This window comes from Medicago sativa, chromosome 1 (genome assembly GCF_051527215.1).
Source record: "Medicago sativa cultivar Bolivia chromosome 1, Bolivia_mono, whole genome shotgun sequence".
Taxonomy (NCBI): domain Eukaryota; kingdom Viridiplantae; phylum Streptophyta; class Magnoliopsida; order Fabales; family Fabaceae; genus Medicago; species Medicago sativa.
Window position 1 is genome coordinate 68,455,151 of NC_140749.1, and position 18,659 is coordinate 68,473,809.

The 18,659-nt window shown below is 32.9% G+C and overlaps 3 protein-coding genes across 10 annotated transcripts; 1 reads left to right on the forward strand and 2 right to left on the reverse strand.

Annotated features, from left to right (window-relative positions):
- Positions 1-1,048: 1,048 nt before the first annotated feature.
- Positions 1,049-1,853, forward strand: LOC146956720 (22.7 kDa class IV heat shock protein-like). The gene has a single exon (XM_085731197.1). It carries the CDS (start codon positions 1,115-1,117, stop codon positions 1,706-1,708), a length of 594 nt encoding a protein of 197 aa, XP_085587323.1. The 5' UTR covers positions 1,049-1,114; the 3' UTR covers positions 1,709-1,853.
- A 195-nt stretch (positions 1,854-2,048) lies between these two features.
- Positions 2,049-6,493, reverse strand: LOC146956721 (protein NPGR2-like). 5 transcript variants are annotated; one of them, XM_085731180.1, is made up of 6 exons: positions 6,296-6,493; positions 5,276-5,545; positions 4,839-5,094; positions 3,391-4,598; positions 3,103-3,256; positions 2,049-2,482 (listed from the first exon to the last, which is right to left on the reverse strand). In XM_085731180.1, exons 2-6 carry the CDS (start codon positions 5,534-5,536, stop codon positions 2,160-2,162), a joined length of 2,202 nt encoding a protein of 733 aa, XP_085587306.1. In that variant the 5' UTR covers positions 5,537-5,545; positions 6,296-6,493; the 3' UTR covers positions 2,049-2,159. The 5 variants fall into 5 exon arrangements, with proteins under 5 accessions (XP_085587306.1, XP_085587298.1, XP_085587288.1 ...); XM_085731172.1 differs by lacking the exon at positions 6,296-6,493 and adding an exon at positions 6,020-6,274; XM_085731162.1 differs by lacking the exon at positions 6,296-6,493 and adding an exon at positions 5,956-6,021.
- A 7,033-nt stretch (positions 6,494-13,526) lies between these two features.
- LOC146956722 (uncharacterized) lies at positions 13,527-15,468 on the reverse strand. 4 transcript variants are annotated; one of them, XM_085730728.1, is made up of 3 exons: positions 14,246-15,413; positions 14,060-14,197; positions 13,527-14,029 (listed from the first exon to the last, which is right to left on the reverse strand). In XM_085730728.1, exons 1-3 carry the CDS (start codon positions 15,111-15,113, stop codon positions 13,701-13,703), a joined length of 1,335 nt encoding a protein of 444 aa, XP_085586854.1. In that variant the 5' UTR covers positions 15,114-15,413; the 3' UTR covers positions 13,527-13,700. The 4 variants fall into 4 exon arrangements, with proteins under 4 accessions (XP_085586854.1, XP_085586834.1, XP_085586841.1 ...); XM_085730708.1 differs by adding an exon at positions 15,452-15,468 and having other exon boundaries at positions 13,527-15,337; XM_085730715.1 differs by having other exon boundaries at positions 14,060-15,411.
- Positions 15,469-18,659: the final 3,191 nt, after the last annotated feature.

The following is an 18,659-nucleotide window of genomic DNA, read 5'->3' on the forward strand; positions in this document are numbered from 1 at the left end:
TGGGGAATGAAAAGATTAATTTAATCCGAATGATTTGCTAGGCTTAACACATAAAATTTGTCCGAACAGAAATCTTTTCTTGTTCATTAGAAAAAAAGACTTACTTGCACTTTTGGTCCTCCAGTTTTACAATCTCGTGAAATTTTGGTCCCCTTTCATCCTAACTACAATTTGATGTAGTAGAAAGAAAAAATTTCAAGAAGCAAATGAACAGAGAAACAAGAGAATCACATCGATAGCAACAATGACATACGTGCCAAACACTATTGATTCTCATTTTTACAGCACATCTCATCTCATTAAGCACCTCTTTGTTCATTGCGTTAACGTTTCATTAAATTAAAAAGGGGCTGCGAATGTGAGATTTTTTTTTGTTTAAAGAGTTGTGTTTTATGCAAAAGAACATTCATATCATATTCATACGTTTTGAGAGAGAAAGAGATAGTGAGTAATTTGAATTATGTGATAGATACAACATGTTAATGATGTGAGGTAAAGAGAGATAGAGAAAATGAGATGTTGAATGAATGTTTGGTAGTTAAGGATCTCTAAATATCAAGAGGTTGGGCAATTTTTGATTCCATGCGGCCATTTTACGACACATTTAACATATCTATATGATGATATTTAGATTGAAGTATATGTAAAAAACCTATGCAGATAGTGCATATAAATCAAATTAAAATTTTATAATGATAATTTCTTGTAACTTACACATTTATTTGTGAACACTTGAAAACACCCAATTTCAGGACATTTTTATTTCAATTTCATGGGTTTTAATTTAACTATAATCTTATTTTCGGTGTTACCTTTTCTTAGTTGTTTTCGTTAGTTCAAATAAATAAATGTGGACCGTGTTAAATTATTTGTTTATTCATGTCTAAGTGAAAATTGGAGAGTACATGAAACTTGTATGTGGTACCAGCAACCAATTCTACTCAGTAATTTTGCATGAATTTCAACTCACATCAATCTTCTCACTCGTCTATCTAGCAGTTGCAACTGCCTATGAACCATTCCACATTACAACCTATCTATATATGCAACAAGACCAATAATTTTATTTCCACCAAATTGAGGAAACAAACACCAGTACATTAATATACTAGAAATGAGGCCACAACAACTCACCATGTTACTAGTAACATTTTTCTTGCTTATTCTTGCTTGTAGTTTTCCTACCAAAGCAAAATGGTCTCCATTATCATCCATGGATTCCCCAAACCCTCTCTTACTTGATCATTTCCCAGACCCATTTTGCGTCATGGAACAAATCTCCTTTGGAGTTGAGAAAGACCAACCAGCCATGACATTGTCACCGGTTAAAGTAGACTGGAAGGAAACTTCAGATGAACATGTTATAACGATGGATGTGCCGGGGTTGAGAAAAGATAAGATAAAGATAGAAGTGGTAGAGAACAGTGTGCTGAGAGTGATTGGAGAAAGGAAGAAAGAAGAGGAGAAACAAGGTGATCGTTGGCATAGAGCTGAAAGATCATATGGTGAAATTTGGAGACAGTTTAGATTGCCTGAAAATGCTGATTTGGATTCGGTTAAGGCCAAGTTGGAAAATGGTGTTCTTACTTTAACACTTCGTAAGTTGTCATATGATAAGATTAAAAGCACTAGACTTGTTAGCATTGAGGAGGAGAATGAGAAATCAAGCAAGTTTACCAATGACGGGGCTAATAACAATGAACTTTGAAATAGTTACTATGTGATTGTGATCAATATAGTTATCATAAAAAAAAAAGTTTTTAATTGTGTGTTTGTTTTGAATAAAGGGATATCACCTAAAGGTCTGTGTTGTTGGGAAGAAATTTTTATTCATAGTGTGCGCTTTATTTTTTGTAGGGGATAAACACCTAAAGGGTTTAGAAATCCCTTATGATAGACACTTTAGTTGGCTTTTGCGTGCTTTATATTTTTAGGTTTGAATTGAATACAAGATTGTTATTGAATATTGATGGTCTTCACTCTTTACGCTTTGAATTATGATATTATTTGTCATTTTGTTTTCATAAAATGATTCTTACAAAAATGAATATGAAACACTTGCCTTAGTACTTTCTCCTTTTACTATTTCATTTATCAAAAAAGGATTTAATATACCAACTTTACAAGCACACCAAAATAAAAGTAAAAATAAAAAGGTGTTATTGTCTAAAGGGTTCAATGGGAGATGATTCTTCAAGAAAAACAGCTGCTTCAAAGCATTCAGCAGCTTCCAATGCTGATGTTCCCAAATCAGCTTTGTAGAGAAGTCCAAGATTGTACCATGCAGATGAGTTTGTTGTGTCAAGCTTTAATGCATCAGTGAGAAGGCTTCTAACAATTGAAGATGATGATTGACCACCAAGTTTTCTCAGAACACAAGCTGTTGATATCAAACTTCCCACATGGTTTGGCTCAATATCTAATGCTTTTCTATATGATTTCAATGCTTCTTGATGAAGACCTCTTGCTTCATAAAGTAAACCTGCATAAACTTAACTTAATGATGAACTTTGCTACATGAAGAACACTGCATCTGAACATGTTAAGCTTCAATAAAATTAAGTTCATGTTTATGTCTGCGGCAACATCGCGACACGAGAAATAGTACATCACCATGCAACCAAACAGGTGCTAAGGTTGCTTTTTTTTTTTTTGCTGTGGTCAATTATGTTTTTTCTAACATTAAAATGCAGATTTTGTTAAGACAATTGCTTTTGGTATAAACTTATACAAAAATGTGGTGAAAGTTGTCTTGAAACACAATAAATGAATTTCATCCGCAGTTCCAATCATAGGGTTAGAGGCAAAATCTCCAAATTTTAGTTTCAAGTCAGAATCAATTCTGGAGTCGAGTTAATTCTACTCGAAAACATCAAAACATGTCAAAATAAATTCTAATACATATGAAATCAATTTCGCCTCCTCCAAAAGTGGAACCAAACCTACGCTACATTGTACACCATCATGTTTGTGATTTGTTTTGAGTATCAAGAACTTAGAGTCTATATACTCAGACAAATGGCAAGAGGAGAACTGAACTTATAAGGGTTGTTATTGAAAGTCAAGCTAGGGAGTAAAAAATTTAAGATAAACAGTATATACCTGTGGAGTGCAATCTAGAAGCGGAATAAGGATCAATAGCTTGAGATTTAGCAAGACAAACTTCGGCATCATGCCACCGTGACAAGGCTGTGTACACATTGGCTAAATCATGCCAAACTTCCATTTCTAGTCTTCTGTCGCGATTTCTCTTACACTGTACAAAAGAGAAATCAGAGAACTAATATAATCATACCTGTATTAAAACATAGATTTAAAATGAAGTTTCTCTAAGTTTCCTTTTCCGTTGGTACTTTGTGTTATTCAAGAATAGCAAGAAAAACTGTGTACCTTCATAACCTTATTTGCAGTTCCTAGATTTTTATTATGGACTTGAAGAATCGCAAGAAAAAAAGTGTATGTCTCAATAGCATTTTTTAATCTTCCTTGTGCAATCTGAATCTTAGCTTTAGTTCGCAACAATTCTCCTTGATCCCATTTTCCGCTTTGATCTAAAGCAGCATCAATAACTATCTCAGCATCTACAAACTTTTTTTGAGCCGATAAAATCCGCGCTAGTAGTTTATATCCGCTAATACTCGACCCACCTTCCAGCTTAATCAGTTTCTTTGCGTGATCATAAGCAACTCTCAACTTTCTATGCTCAGCATATTCAAGACAAAGATTAAGAACAATGTAAGGATCATTTTCCTTCATCAATTTCTCAGAAGCTTTTAAAGCACTAAATGCTTGAGATTGTATCAAAACTTTCTGTGATTCAGAAGTAACTGACTTCGATTTTGCTGACAGTAGAACACCTAGTAAACAATTTGCAATAGCTTCCATTTGATTACATTTTCCATGCATCTGAGAAATTGCCTTGCTTGAAAATTTGATTCCGTCTTCGACACAAACCTTGTTGTCTGCACAAATTTTTGAAGCTATTAACAATTCCTCCATGCAATCTGAGTATACCGAGTTCTCTCTATTTTTCAAAAAGTTCCTCAAAAGATCCAAAGCAACTATATGCTCGCCTTCACCGCAGTAACAAAGAGCGAGAGTGTAATATCTTTCTCTTCTCTCCATTGTTTCTGGAAGTAATTCCTCAACTTGTTGAGCTAGTGTCATGAATTCACCACAAACACTCAGAGCGAAAGAAAGGTGATGAATTATTGAACGATCGTTAGAATTTCTCAGCAGAATCAGAAGTAGAAGAACAGCCTCTTCTATGTTGTTTCTTGGCACAAACGAACCGTTCAACTGAGAGCGAAGTGGAGGAGAGTCCGCTTCGTAGCCGCTGTACAAAAGAAACAAAGCAAATTCCTTTTGTATTCTTGCAGTTGATTCAGTGTCAAGATTCCAATGATAAAGCAAGGCTTTCCTAAATGATAAGATAACATCTTGAGGTGAGCCTGCGAGGTTCCATAACTCCGGAAGCAGTTCTACAGCATTTGTTACTATCTCTTGTAATTTACAATCTGAAACAAAGTTTTCGGGCCAACCTTCTGGTAATGCAGATTCAACTGTGTCTAATATAGTTTTGCAAGATTGAGCAGCTTCTGCAGATTAATAATTTACAGTCACAATAAAAATCATGAAGTGCAAACCTAATTGTGTTGTAAACTATGCATTGTTCGCATCACATGATAGAAGAATCTTCACAGAAACTACAGTTTATGAAGCACTGTTACATGAACACCAGACATGACATTGATACTGACACGTCGACACAAGTAGTAATTAAGATGATGATTTCGTATATAGTTACTTAAGAATTAAGAAACAAGATAGAAAAGCACCTTGAAACCTTCCAAGAGTTTGCAATGATTTAGCCTTGAGAAAAACAGCTTCAAGAAGTAAACTAACAGCATGTATCGACATAGAAGGCACTGAATCGCGTTGTGGACTGCGTTTATTATTGGATTCACATTTGCTAGATATAGACATTTTCATCTTTGGAATGACAGCAGCAATATCTATTCCTTCAAATACATGAAGTGCAGCTTCAATGTTGCCTTTTTGATACTCAAGTCTTCCTAACAAGGCTCTAGCTTCCTATAAGGAAAAGTTCATCTAGCTTCATCTTATAATGAATAAGTTTCAAGTATTCATAAAAACACTTAAAATAGCTAAAAACACTTAATTAAACTGTTCATCCAAACATGGTCTAAGTACATGGGAGTTTCACAGCATAAAAAACATACAATAAAAGATGAAAGAAACATGTTTATCCAACCTCATAGTTCAAATAACCACTTTCACGCAGAGATGATTCTGCTTCTTCAATGTTACTATTATCCAACTTTGTATCATTTTCACCTGGACGAGATGAATAACCACTTGCTGATGCTGAATAGTCCCTAGTTGCAAGGGACTCTGATGAATAATTCAGTTCATCTACACTTAACTTCTCCCTTGAACACACACACTTTATCATCTTCCTTAATTCCCTTCTAATGCTAAACTTTTTCTTACTTATCAAACTCTTAGCTCTCATACTACTTTCCTGAAACATCATCAATAAAGCATGAAAACAAACACTTTAAGTTACATAATCTTGTTACACATACATGAAAACAACTTTAAAAAAACATGGACACTTTTTGTGCATATGCTTGTTTTGAATTACTTAACAAAATTCAAGGTTTAAACTATTTAGTCTATGTTTAGATTTACGGTGAATTAGGAAAAATCACGCTGACACTGATTTTCTGAGGCTCTAAAGTGTAACTTTTATCAAAATTACAGTGACCAACGGTAATTTTGACAATCTTACTATCAATACGAACATAACAAAACCAAATTAACTAACTCATAAAATTTGGCAAAAAATTCATCATTTACATACCAAAATTTCTGATCAACAAATTAAACAAAGAAATAAAAAATAAAAAATAAGAAGCTATAAAACTACACCTATATTATAGATACTGAATTCAATAGAGCCTGCTGTAAAAGGGAAAGAGAATGGTACACAAACCTAGAGTTAAACTTAAATGTTAGAAAACCCTTTTAATAGCAATATAGAAAGAAGAACAATGATTTCATCATAAGTTCATTACAACTCATAGAAGAAGTGGGAAGAAAAAAAGGTAACTTTTCAATCAATAACACTAAAGTATAGGCTGAGCCCACAAGACAAAATGAAATAAGCATGCAACTATCCTATTAAATTCACCCACAAATAAAGTGTAACAATGATTTTTTTCTCTTGTTAAGCAAAGAATCCAAAGCTGAAAATACTTTCTACAACAACCTTTTATTTGTCTGTTTTGGTAATTTTCAATGTTTTCATATGTGTTTGACTGGTTATTATGTTACAAGTTTTCAAACAATTTGTCACTGTAAGTCTGTAACAGTTATGTCATAGTGCATTAAATTATACATATCTAACTCCTGAAATCTGAAGTCTGAGGTTTGAATGTTCAACCAGAAGTGTAGAACACTGAAACATGACTTTGTTCAGAATTTTTGTCCTTTTACTTTTATTTAATTAATAATACTTTTGATAAATTAATAGCACCGTTATAGTCATTAGAAAAAAAATGAATTATTAAATTTAACACTATTATCAATTTTCTTAATTGATGTGAATTTTTCCTTGGATACTGCATATAAAATTAAACTTCGGTTAATTTGACTTTTTTTACTTGTAATTTTTTGTTGTTGTTGTTGTTAACCTTCCCGTTCATACGAGATAACGAGAAGGAGACTATGGTAATTTGAAGTTTGATCGAGAGATGAGTAAAACATACAAAAATTGTTCATCTAAAAATGGAACTCGACTTATTCTGAACAATATCGTTATTTAGTAAACCTCATTAATCAATTGAGCTTAATTGTTTGATTATTACATGCAGATTTGTCTTTTGTGTCTTATTGTCGATATCTATAACTTCAATTTTCTATGGAGCTTAGAGTTTTGAAGCATGTTTCACATGACCGGTCTAATGATTTTCTATATTACCCTTAAAAATATAAAAAAATTTCAATATTTAATGAGACCTAAAGCAAGATTAAGTATATGAGGCATTTTTTTTAAGAAGATATGAGACATTTTTTCTATCTGCATGGGATGTTTTTTGCTTAAAAAAACTAACGACAAATACATTTAGTATAATAATTTGCAATATTTGTAACCAATTTTTTTTTCTTTCAATATTCCCCTTAAAAAAATCAATATTCAATGAGACCTAAAACAAGATTAAATATGACGTATTTTTTTATCTACATGAGGCATTTTTTGCTTAGAAAAACTAATGACAAATATTTTTTTTTGCCGCTGAGCCTAAAATAAGAGCTTTGGTTGCCTTAACCATAAGAGCAATGATATTCTAACAACCAAAAATCAACAACTTTTGTGACAACCACCGATTTTCAAAGGAAAAGTAGATAGTAACACGGAAACCAAAGCAATAGAGAGAGAAAGTAAAAAGATAATGTGAGTATATGAGAGATAAAGTTGTCACATAGGTTGTCACAAAATGGTTGTTAGAATATCATTTCTCTAACCATAAAACAAACATGATGTTTCGAGATTTTTTTTTTAAAGAAAAAGAGTGTTCTGAAATCAATCTATTTAAGCTGTATGTATTCTTCACTATCCTGTTTAATTTTTATTAGAGATACATAGTTTAGTTACAAGGAGTACTAGTCCTATTAGTATATATAGGTGTAACCTCCCCATAAGTGGGTTAACTTTCTCACATTGTAATTTTCATTTTCCATCAATAGAAAGAATTTCATAAGCTTTTCTCTCCTTCATCAATGGATGCCATGTTTCATAACATGGTATCAGAGCAAATTTGGTATCCTCCTTGAAGGATTTTCCGCTGCATTTTTCTCGAGAAAATTATTTTCTCAGCTTTGTTCCATTTTCCTTTTCCGTTCTTCCTTTCTTATTCCTTTTTTCTTTTCCTTTCTTTTCTGAATCAGTTTCCTCTGCGTCCTGTTCTTGCTTTTTCGTTTTTTTTTCTGCTATTCAGTCCTTCATCCTTCAATCTTCAAATTCGGTTACGATTTCTTGATCGAAATCCTGTTCTCATTCAATTTCATAATTGATCTGTGTTCGTTTTCGTCATTTTCCCCCAAATCCTAGGGTTTCGAAATTTCTTGATCAATTTCAACTTCGATTTCACGTGCGATTCGTATGTCTTGTTCGAATTCTCCATCGATTGCAATTTCCTGTTTCTGAATATCGCGATTTCGCAATTTGATTTTTCATGTTCTTGCGATCGCGACTCTGTTTACATCGCATTCCATTACAGTTTGTGGTTTTGCTTCAGTTTGCAATTCGGTCTTGATTTTCGATCCGATCGTCCTTGATTCGATTTGAATCTGCTTTCGCACGTGTATGTATGTTGTTTGAAGGATTTCTTTGAATCTGGATTTGCTTCATGCTTCTGTTATTTCTTGCACAAGCTGTTCAGAAGCTGTTTTTTGTGTTCAGAAGCTGTTTGGTTCAGAAGCTGTTTGGTTCAGAAGCTGTTTGGTTCAGAATCTGTTTGGTTCAGAATCTGTTTGGTTCAGAAGCTGTTTGGTTCAGAATCTGTTTGATTCAGAAGCTGTTTGGTTCAGAAGCTGCTTTGGTTACCTAGTAAGAATCAATTGCACTGTTCATTGTTTTTCAAACTCAAATTGGTAAACTTTCCCACTTTGAGGGGAACTATTAGTACTCATTCATCATCTTTGGATATTGACTTTGAGACTTTCGATATTGTTTTTTGAGATGGTTCTGAGGCTCACTTTTCAAATTCATTGTTTGAGGGCATTAGAGATTCATAAAACAAGATATTCTGATTCTATACAATTCTTGAGCACATTGTTGAATGTTGCTCTTAGTTGTTGTTTGTTGATTGAATATGATTTAGATGCTTGCTTCTGGCTTTCTTCATTAGTAGTTTTGTGGATGCACAATTCTGCTAGTTTTTGGCAGATTGTCTTTACCACTTGGCTCCCTTCCTTTTATGAGCTCTACATGGCACTTTCATGCCATTGGTTTTGTATTTGGTGAGGTTTATGATTTTGGCTCAGTTTTGGATTGTTGGAAGATTCTTGGATTGATTACTTTTCCTCGGTTTCTTTGTCCTGGATCGTTATTTGGAGTGCTTCATTATTGGAAGCATTGGTTTTGGCCTATGGTTTGAATGCATCAACATGGTTTTGTTTTCTATGATTTGAAGACACATCACATGGCTATGCATCTCTATTGGCTTGCTTTTGGTTTTTCTTGTCTCGGCTTGGCATAGGAGGGCATCACTTTTATCTTTGGAAGCTTGGTCTTGTTGCTTCATGGTACTTTTGGTGTGAAGTTTGTTCAACATATGACCTCCTTCCATTGTTGACTATGGCTCTTCCTTGCATTTGGTTTTTCTTGTCTCGGCTCGGCATTGGAAGGGCGTCACTTTTATCTTTGGAACCGTGGTCTTGTATATGACCTCCTTCCATTGTAGACTATGGCTCTTCCTTGCACTTCTTTTTGGATATCATCATTGTTTTTTGGATATCCTTGTATTTCTTGTCTTGTGCTTCTATCTTGAGTGATTGAACACTCTTGATGGTTAAGCGTTGTGCCTTAATTGGCTTTGTTGATATTGGCTTCTACCGGATGGTGGTTAAGCGTTGCTTTGATGCTCCTTCCTTCAATTGGTTCAACCTTGAGTTGTGGTTGGTTCTTGTTGGATGAGTACTTGTTTGATATTTTTCTTAGCCGATGTATTTCCGGCATCTTTCGTTGTATTTTCTCATTTCAAGTTGGATGTGTTTTTGAACACCTTCCAACTTGAGGGGGACTATTAGAGATACATAGTTTAGTTACAAGGAGTACTAGTCCTATTAGTATATATAGGTGTAACCTCCCCATAAGTGGGTTAACTTTCTCACATTGTAATTTTCATTTTCCATCAATAGAAAGAATTTCATAAGCTTTTCTCTCCTTCATCAATGAATGCCATGTTTCATAACAATTTTTGAATATGAAGGGTTTTAGAAATAAATTTTGGGCAAATAAGAGGGACGATTGATAACTCATCTCCTTGAACAAAGATGATTTTTTTATTAAAACTTCTCTACACAAAAAAAAATGGTCAAATCATATATTGTCTGCTAAGATAACGTGGAATGATTTGACTATCAACTGTATCACAATTAGTTGATGCAAAATCGACTAACAAACGAATCAGTAGTCGATTGACGGTTGAGCATGACTACCAAGTCTAAATGAACTTGGAGGCTATTATAGGCTTTATTGGAAGTATTTGATTATCAACTGCATCAAAATAATTGACATTGGAATCAATTGATGTCGAATCGGCTAACAACCGAATCAACTGTTGACTGATGGCTAAACGTGGCTACCAAGTCTAGATAAAAATTTTTTTAGACTCGATTTTTTATCTCAACTTGTTTTGCCTTTGTTAAATCGACTCGTAAACTCTAAGCAAACACTACAGGATAAGACATAACAATACTGGAGAGAGACTATTTTTTATGTTGAAAAATAAAAAAGGGTAGTTTTGATATTTTTATTACTTTGTACTATGGAGAAAAAAGTTATCCCACAGTATAATAAGAGACAAGAATTTTTGTTTTTATTCAATCCATTAGCATCTGTTTTGTCTAATTCCATGATCAAAACTCTAAATCAAACGAAATATAAAAGTTGTCCAATTTAATCATTTACTTTTTGACGAGTGTCTCATATAAAATAGTGAGAGTAGCTTACTAAAAAAGAAACATAGTGTTGGACTAAGTCAAGCATCAAATAAGAACAAAAAATTTAGACCAAGTCAAATTCGCAATGAATAGAAAATAAAATCATTTTCGCACAAATGACTTTTTATAATTCTCACTTAGAAAATTTGAGACACTATATATATGGTAACTTTTAGGGTACACAAATTGTTAAACTTGTGTACCCATACACAAACACTCCTTTAACCTTCAATTTATCATTTGAAAATTTAATGGTTAAGATGTAATGATGGCATTGACAACCTCACTCATAGGAATACTCCTCTTTGGTCTATAAAATTGTTGGCGGTGTATTTTTAGGATCCATTTGTTTTTTTTTTCATTTGTTTATCAAATAAAAAACATATTTAAATATAAATAATATAAAAATAAAATATATACCCAAGAGTTTACATGATATGATAACAACTCTCTAGCAATTTAATCAAATGTCTTGACTTTTAATCGAGTCTTAAAAATGCAGCAGGGGTATTAAATCTCTTGAGGATAATTGATTTTTTTTTTAAAGAACAATAAAATAGTATTTTTTTTGGTTAAGAAAGAACAATCAAATATATAAATATAAATAACGGTTCTTTTTGTGAGTATTTTCTTTTTACTTTTTTTTTTAATTTTTAATATTTTTTTCTCAACCTTTATTGGACATTGTGTGTACGGATAAACCTACGATCTCTCAGATTCAATTTTGTATGATTTTTCTATCACTTTTCTCATATTCAACTTTGCTAATCTAGTTTCTTTTAATGAATGTAAGAAATTTTTATTAAATGATTAACAACAGGTCAAGAAAAGAGTAAAAAGGAAGGAAAAAAAGACAATATACATTTAAAATTATTCGTTACGTTCACGCTCTTAATGATAAAAATGGCCAAATTAGTTGACGAGAAAAGATAGGCCAAATTATTAGTATATTATGTTTTTTTAAAAGAAAGGTTTACATTACAATATAATAATTTTATTAATAAATAAATGCATTCCATTCCCAAAAATACATTTTCTTCAAGACTCATTTTAGAAACACTTTTTGTACATGTAGACCATCACTAGACCATCACTACATCCAAACCATTCAATTTTCAATTGATACATCAAAGGTTAAATGTATGTTTGTGCATGGGTACACAAATTTAACAATTTGTGCACCCTAAAAGTCACCCTATATATATATATATATATATATATATATATATATATATATATATATATATATATATATATATATATATATATATATATATGGGGTTTGCTAGAACACACCCACTAGTTTATATGTGGGAGTGTTTTAGCAAGCTACACCTTAAGGTGTATTTAACTACTTTTTAGTTATAACTTGCTAAAACACACCTTCTAAAAAATAAGTGGGTGTATCCTAGCAAATGCCTATAGGAATTGCTAACATACACCCACTTATTTTTTAGAAGGTGTGTTTTAGCAACATTCACCTTAAGGTGTATTTAGTTATATCTTTAGGATACACATGTGGGTGTATCCCACTTATTTAGTTATATCTTTCCTAAAACACACCTTAATAAAAACTAGTGGGTGTATCCTAGCAAACCCATATATATATATATATATATATATATATATATATATATATATATATATATATATATATATATAAAACTTTTGAAGTATATAATACAAAATTTACAACAGATAACATCAGTAAACCATATCACGTAAAAAGTAAAAACTCACATGTTAGGGACTTTATTTTAAGAGTCAACTTAATTTATGAATGTACTCTATCACTGTATATTTTTTTTTAAGGATCTATCACGTATATTTGTAGACATTGTGAATTTTATGTTTTTAGTGAATGCTATATGAAATTCTTTATGCTTTTAGTGAATGCTACATGAAATTCATGTGTTGAATTTGAAGGATTTTATTTATGCCTTATTATATAGACTTTGAGTGTTCCACTTAGCGAAAAAAAAAGAACATCGTAGACTTCATCAATTTTATCTTAAAAATTAATATTTCTACTTCTTCATTTTATTTTACTACAGTGCTCTTCTTATGTTAAATTTAAATACAAAAAAACTAATTCTTGATAAATAGTGATCTGAAGACATAGTGCTCTTCTTCATTTTATTTTAGCATAAGTTGTCTTGATACATAGTGATTAATGAAGAAACTATTGGAAAAAGAAAGTACCTAATATATTGTAAAGTAATAAAGAATGAATTAAGAGTGACAGAAATAGAGACAATATTTCCTATAAAAAGAAGAAATTAAGACAAATATATGTAATAAACTTTGTTAACAAAATTAGTAAACATATTTTAAATAATAATACTTTTTTTTCTTCAGTCAGCTTATATAATGCAGGACTGATAGACTGGTATGCTTGTCAGTGGTATATTTGGAAATCAAAGTTCAAAAAAAAAAGGATGGACATTTTTAGTGCTTATATCATGTGTTGTTCCCTGAACCTTGTAGTCTTGTACATCTTATGTTGAACCTTGTACATCTTATGTTTAGTTTGATGTTTTAATGATACCTTTTGCCGTTCTAAAGTCACACACATGAGTAGTTGTGATCTCCTGATATTGTCAAACGGTTTACACATTCTCACTATATGAAGATTAAACTTGTATAATTATCAATCAAAGCGATGAAAAAGATTGACGTTAGTTGTAAAGTTTGTAAATGAGTCTTCTGATGTTAATATTCAAGATAATAAAAAAAAGAGTAAATAAATATAACTGATTCTTTCACTCAATATATTAGAGAAAATTTCATATATTAATATGATAAGCAACATTGTTAAATAATAACATTTTTAATTCCGCTCGTACAAACATTTCTTATATATAGCACCGGTTCATAAAAAATGCAAGTTCAGTAGAAATGATAATTATTCTATAAAGTTTAATTTAAGCCAATATTAACGTCGATGCTCAGTGGTGTCCAATTCCACCGCCTCCACCTCCTCCGCCACCGCCACCAAACCCTCCACCAAAACCACCTCCTTCTCCTCCACCAAGACCTCCTCCAAAGCCACCACCTTTGCCGAACCCTCCACCAATACCACCACCAGAACCTCCTCCAGCACCACCACCAAAACCTCCACCTTTGCCAAATCCACCTCCAATGCCGCCACCAGAACCACCACCTCCTCCAACACCACCGCCAAAACCTCCACCTGAACCACCCCCAATACCTCCACCAAAACCTTTTCCGATCCCACCACCAATTCCAGTACCAGAACCGCCTCCAAAACCACCACCTCCACCAGAACCACCTCCAACACCACCACCTCCACCAGAACCTCCTCCAATACCACCACCTAAACCTCCACCTTTACCGATTCCACCTCCAATGCCACCACCTTTTCCAAAGCCTCCACCTTTGCCAATCCCACCTCCAACACCACCACCTTTTCCAAATCCTCCACCTTTTCCAATGCCACCTCCAACACCACCACCTTTTCCAAAGCCTCCGCCACCACCAAGTCCTCCACCTTTTCCAATGCCACCTCCAACACCACCACCTTTTCCAAAGCCTCCGCCACCACCAAGTCCTCCACCTTTGCCAATTCCACCACCAACACCACCACCTTTTCCAAAGCCTCCACCACCACCAAGACCTCCACCTTTTCCGATTCCACCTCCAATGCCACCACCTTTTCCAAAGCCTCCACCACCTCCAAGACCTCCACCTTTGCCAATTCCACCTCCAACACCACCGCCCTTTCCAAAACCTCCACCACCACCTTTACCTATACCACCTCCAAGGCCACCGCCCTTTCCAAAGCCACCACCTGACCCTCCTCCAACACCACCACCTTTGCCAATTCCACCACCACCTCCGAACCCCCCACCTTTGCCAATGCCCCCACCATGACCACCTCCAAGTCCTCCACCCTTTCCGAAGCCGCCACCATGACCACCTCCAAGTCCTCCACCTTTTCCAAATCCACCACCTCCACCAGCCCCCCCACCTTTTCCTATCCCACCACCAAGTCCGCCACCTTTACCAATCCCACCTCCAATCCCATGCCCTCCTCCGGCACCTCCACCGCCACCAAACCCTCCTCCACCTCCAATTCCATGTCCGCCGCCTGCACCACCACCAAACCCTCCTCCACCTCCTGCACCACCACCAAATCCTCCTCCTCCACCAAAACCACCACCGCCGCCACCACCAGCTCCTCCTCCACCACCAAACCCACCTCCAAACCCACCTCCCTTGCCAAACCCGACAAGGTTTTTCTCATCTTCATTCTTTACATTCCTTGCAACCACATTGGCCACGAAAACATGTACACAAAACAATAACAATAAAGCTACTTTCTTATTCCCTAGCAACATCTTTACTATATCCAATCACTCACACTTTCTATTTGATATCTATCCTGGTTGGTGTAGTATGCATAAGCTAACATGAGGCTTTTATAACCCGGAAGAGGATATATGTTATACTACTATGTTGGCCCCTCTATCACTTTAATTGGTTTCAACTACTAACAATAGCAGGTCGTAGCATTTAATGCATGCTCACTGTTTTTCCTCAATAATCACCGTGTTCGTTGCACCTGTTTTTCACACAAAAGGAGAAAAGTTAAACTTCTAATTTCTAAACCTTTGTTTGTACAACTTGATCAAGCTGACACACACTGACACAAAAGTGACAATTTTGTTCTTGGTACCTCTCATCATGTCGAAACTTCTTTTCATTTACCAAACTTGTATCACAAATGTCAAATAGGACATAACTGTTAGAGCAACGTAACTTCAATGACGGTGCAGTTTGTTTTCCATTGATATCATGTGTACTTAATAAGATATACACGACGGTGTTTGAATGAAAAAGCATCCCGTACATGTTTCTTTAATAAGATATACATAATTATACTCCCTCCCGGAATAACCGACCCATTTTCTAAAAAAAATTGTCCCAAAATAACTTATCCATTTCAATTTTCAATACAACTTTCATCATTCCCAATACAATATAACACTAAATAATACTACTTTTATCATTCCCAATACAATATATTCCATTTTCCCCTTTATTTATACATTTTTCTTAATATGTGTGAAAAACAAAATTGTGTCAATTAAATTGGGACGGAGGTAGTATAAGTTATGTGCATATAATTTCATCATTCAAAAAATTATTGTCCGTGTTTTATGATTTAATCAAATATATAAAAGCATCCCGTACATGATTTAATGCATGTTAAGTTTTGTAAATCGCACTATCGATAACTATTATGTAATCAAAGCTAATTATTAATTTGGTTAAGTACTTGTATATTATTCGCAAGTTATATTTATTTTTAGAGTTTAATTTAGATGCTTTATGCCTCTTCAAACAGATTTAGATGCAATATGTGTAAAATAACTTAATACCAACATTAAAAAAATTCAGGATATTGCCACACATATCTAATTTTTATTTTTGTGTTAACACTCGTTATTGTAAAAGAATGAATCCCTGATAATTTTGAGTTTGGTCGAAAGGTGAGTAAAGTATAATCACATATATCTACATTGTAAGGAGGGAATATAATAGAAATAGCTATTATTTTTCTGATTTGTTATGTAATTTAAGTCGTTTTCTTTGTAAAAACTTGATGTACATGGGGTTTGAGTACTCCTTGCTCAATCCGTCTCCCTAAAATGCGTCATTTTATTGAAGAGTAATATTTAATAACTATCAAATAATTATAAGAAAAAATCATTCTTTAGATTCATCCTTATTGTATCTATCTAAAAATATTTTTTTCCTATCACAGTGACTAGAGGGAATATAAATATAACTAGTGTAAAATGAAGGCATTATCATTCGACGTGTAAATCTTTCCAAACAGTTTACTATCACGCTTGTGGGCTTCTTGTTTTCACAATTGAAAAGTGTTTTCAGACAAGATTTTATGGGTACGACGGAATCATTGATGTTGTATTGTATATTTTAGTTTATTTTTGGACAAGATTTTAATATAGATCTGGCATTATGTGGTATAAATTAAAACCGATTTAGGCAATAGTATACAAGAGTAATATCATAGGATAATAGACCCAACTCAGTAATGCCTAAAAATTAAACGTTATAGAGATTCATCAAAGTTTAGAAAGAAAGCTGTCACTTTAATTTGGTGAGCCATTTGCATGTGCTTGGTAGATGAAAATTTAATGTCCTATGAATTTTGTTTTCTTTTCTTTCTTCAAATTCAAATCTGAGGCTGGCATCCAGATCCTATAGCACGTTAAATAACAGGAGAGGATAATGGAAGAGAGGTCCAAATTATTAACCTTGCTTTCAATTTAATTTATTTTATATACACACCCAAGGATATTATGTTAATACTAGCAGAAACACAATAGTTGATTTTTTTTATTGTTCTCAATTGTATATCTATATTATTGAGTTTGGTTATAAATTTTATATCATATATCACACTTAAATAATTTTGATAAATTAGAAATAGAAAATGGTGCCCTCGAAAAAAAAGAATAAAATGGTAAACAAAGTAAGTTTAATTTAAATAAATGGCATAATTGAAAAAAGCATTACACCAAAACTATATGCATCCTCTTTAGATATATGTATAGACTAACTCATCATACTTTTTTCTTTGAATATATATATATATATATATATATATATATATATATATATATATATATATATATATATATATATATATATATATATATATATATAACCTACGAAATTTTATTTCTATGTATACATTAGGATCAATCCAATTTTCGTTGGAGACCATGTGTGTACATCCTTATCAAAAATTAATGCATTAAATTAACATTGTCTAATATGTAAGACCATCCACAATGCAACACCCCGTTTGGGTGTTTAAATGAGTCTCAACTGTACACGTCATTCGTTTTATAATTAATATTTAATAAGCACCTAATCTCTCTAACCCATCACTTCAAAATAATTATTAATTGGGTCCCAGTAATAACTCAATATCATTAAATTTTAACAGTAATTTCTATACTAATTCATAATTATATAATTTTAAAATATTGAAGTAATTTAATTATAAAAAAAGGAAAAAATAAAGTAATTAAATACACGATTTTTTTAGGAGTAATTAAAAACAAAGAATTTTTTTTTGAGGGAGTAATTTAAAATATTGAGGTAATTAAATACAAAAATTATCAACTGCTAATTGTGTAAAATTTCCAACGGCTATATGCTATAAGCAAATTCAAATTCAACTATTATTTGCAACTATTATATAATTTATTTTTTAATATCAAAATAATACAATAATTGAATATAGTGAAAAAATATAATTAATTGAACATGTGGGACCCATGAGTAATAGGGGAGAGAGGGTGCCTATAAAAACATTCATCCTTATAAACACCATATTTATTGATGTCACAATGAGGTGCCTATTTAAAATGATGTTAAATAGGGGAAGGACTTCCTATTGTAGATGGTCTAATATATAATGCCTATTGTCTAGTATCCACCCAATATATGGGTACCATTTAGATTATTATTATTTTTTAAGATTAATTTTGGTCTAGTATGTAATATATCTTCAAACCGTATAAAACAATATCAAGGAGTTATATGCTTTATTTATTTTTGTGACAAAACCTATTTGCTATATGCATAATTGTGCACGCATTTAACTTTTTTTTTCTTCCTATCACTCTCAAATAAAAAATTGGCTTTTTTCTTTTGCCTTTCAATTCAACCTATCTATTAGTATGTGTTTATCTTTCCCATAGGCATGGATATTTTTTTGAAGGACCCATAGGCATTGGATATGAAAAGCAAAAATTAAATGTACAACTTGTTTTCGAAAGCAAATGTAAAACTCATCAATCAACATTAAATGGGCTATTAGCAACAAAAAATAAACATTAAAT

Coding starts and splice junctions, on each gene's coding strand:
- LOC146956721 (XM_085731153.1), bottom strand. CDS start 5,557: ATGATGTTTCAGGAAAGTAGTATGAGAGCTAAGAGTTTGATAAGTAAG. Junction 4,599..4,838: donor AACTCTTGGAAGGTTTCAAG/GTGCTTTTCTAT, acceptor ATTAATCTGCAG/AAGCTGCTCAATCTTGCAAA. Junction 2,483..3,102: donor TTCTAGATTGCACTCCACAG/GTATATACTGTT, acceptor AAGTTTATGCAG/GTTTACTTTATGAAGCAAGA.
- LOC146956722 (XM_085730708.1), bottom strand. CDS start 15,113: ATGTTGCTAGGGAATAAGAAAGTAGCTTTATTGTTATTGTTTTGTGTA.
- LOC146956720 (XM_085731197.1), top strand. CDS start 1,115: ATGAGGCCACAACAACTCACCATGTTACTAGTAACATTTTTCTTGCTT.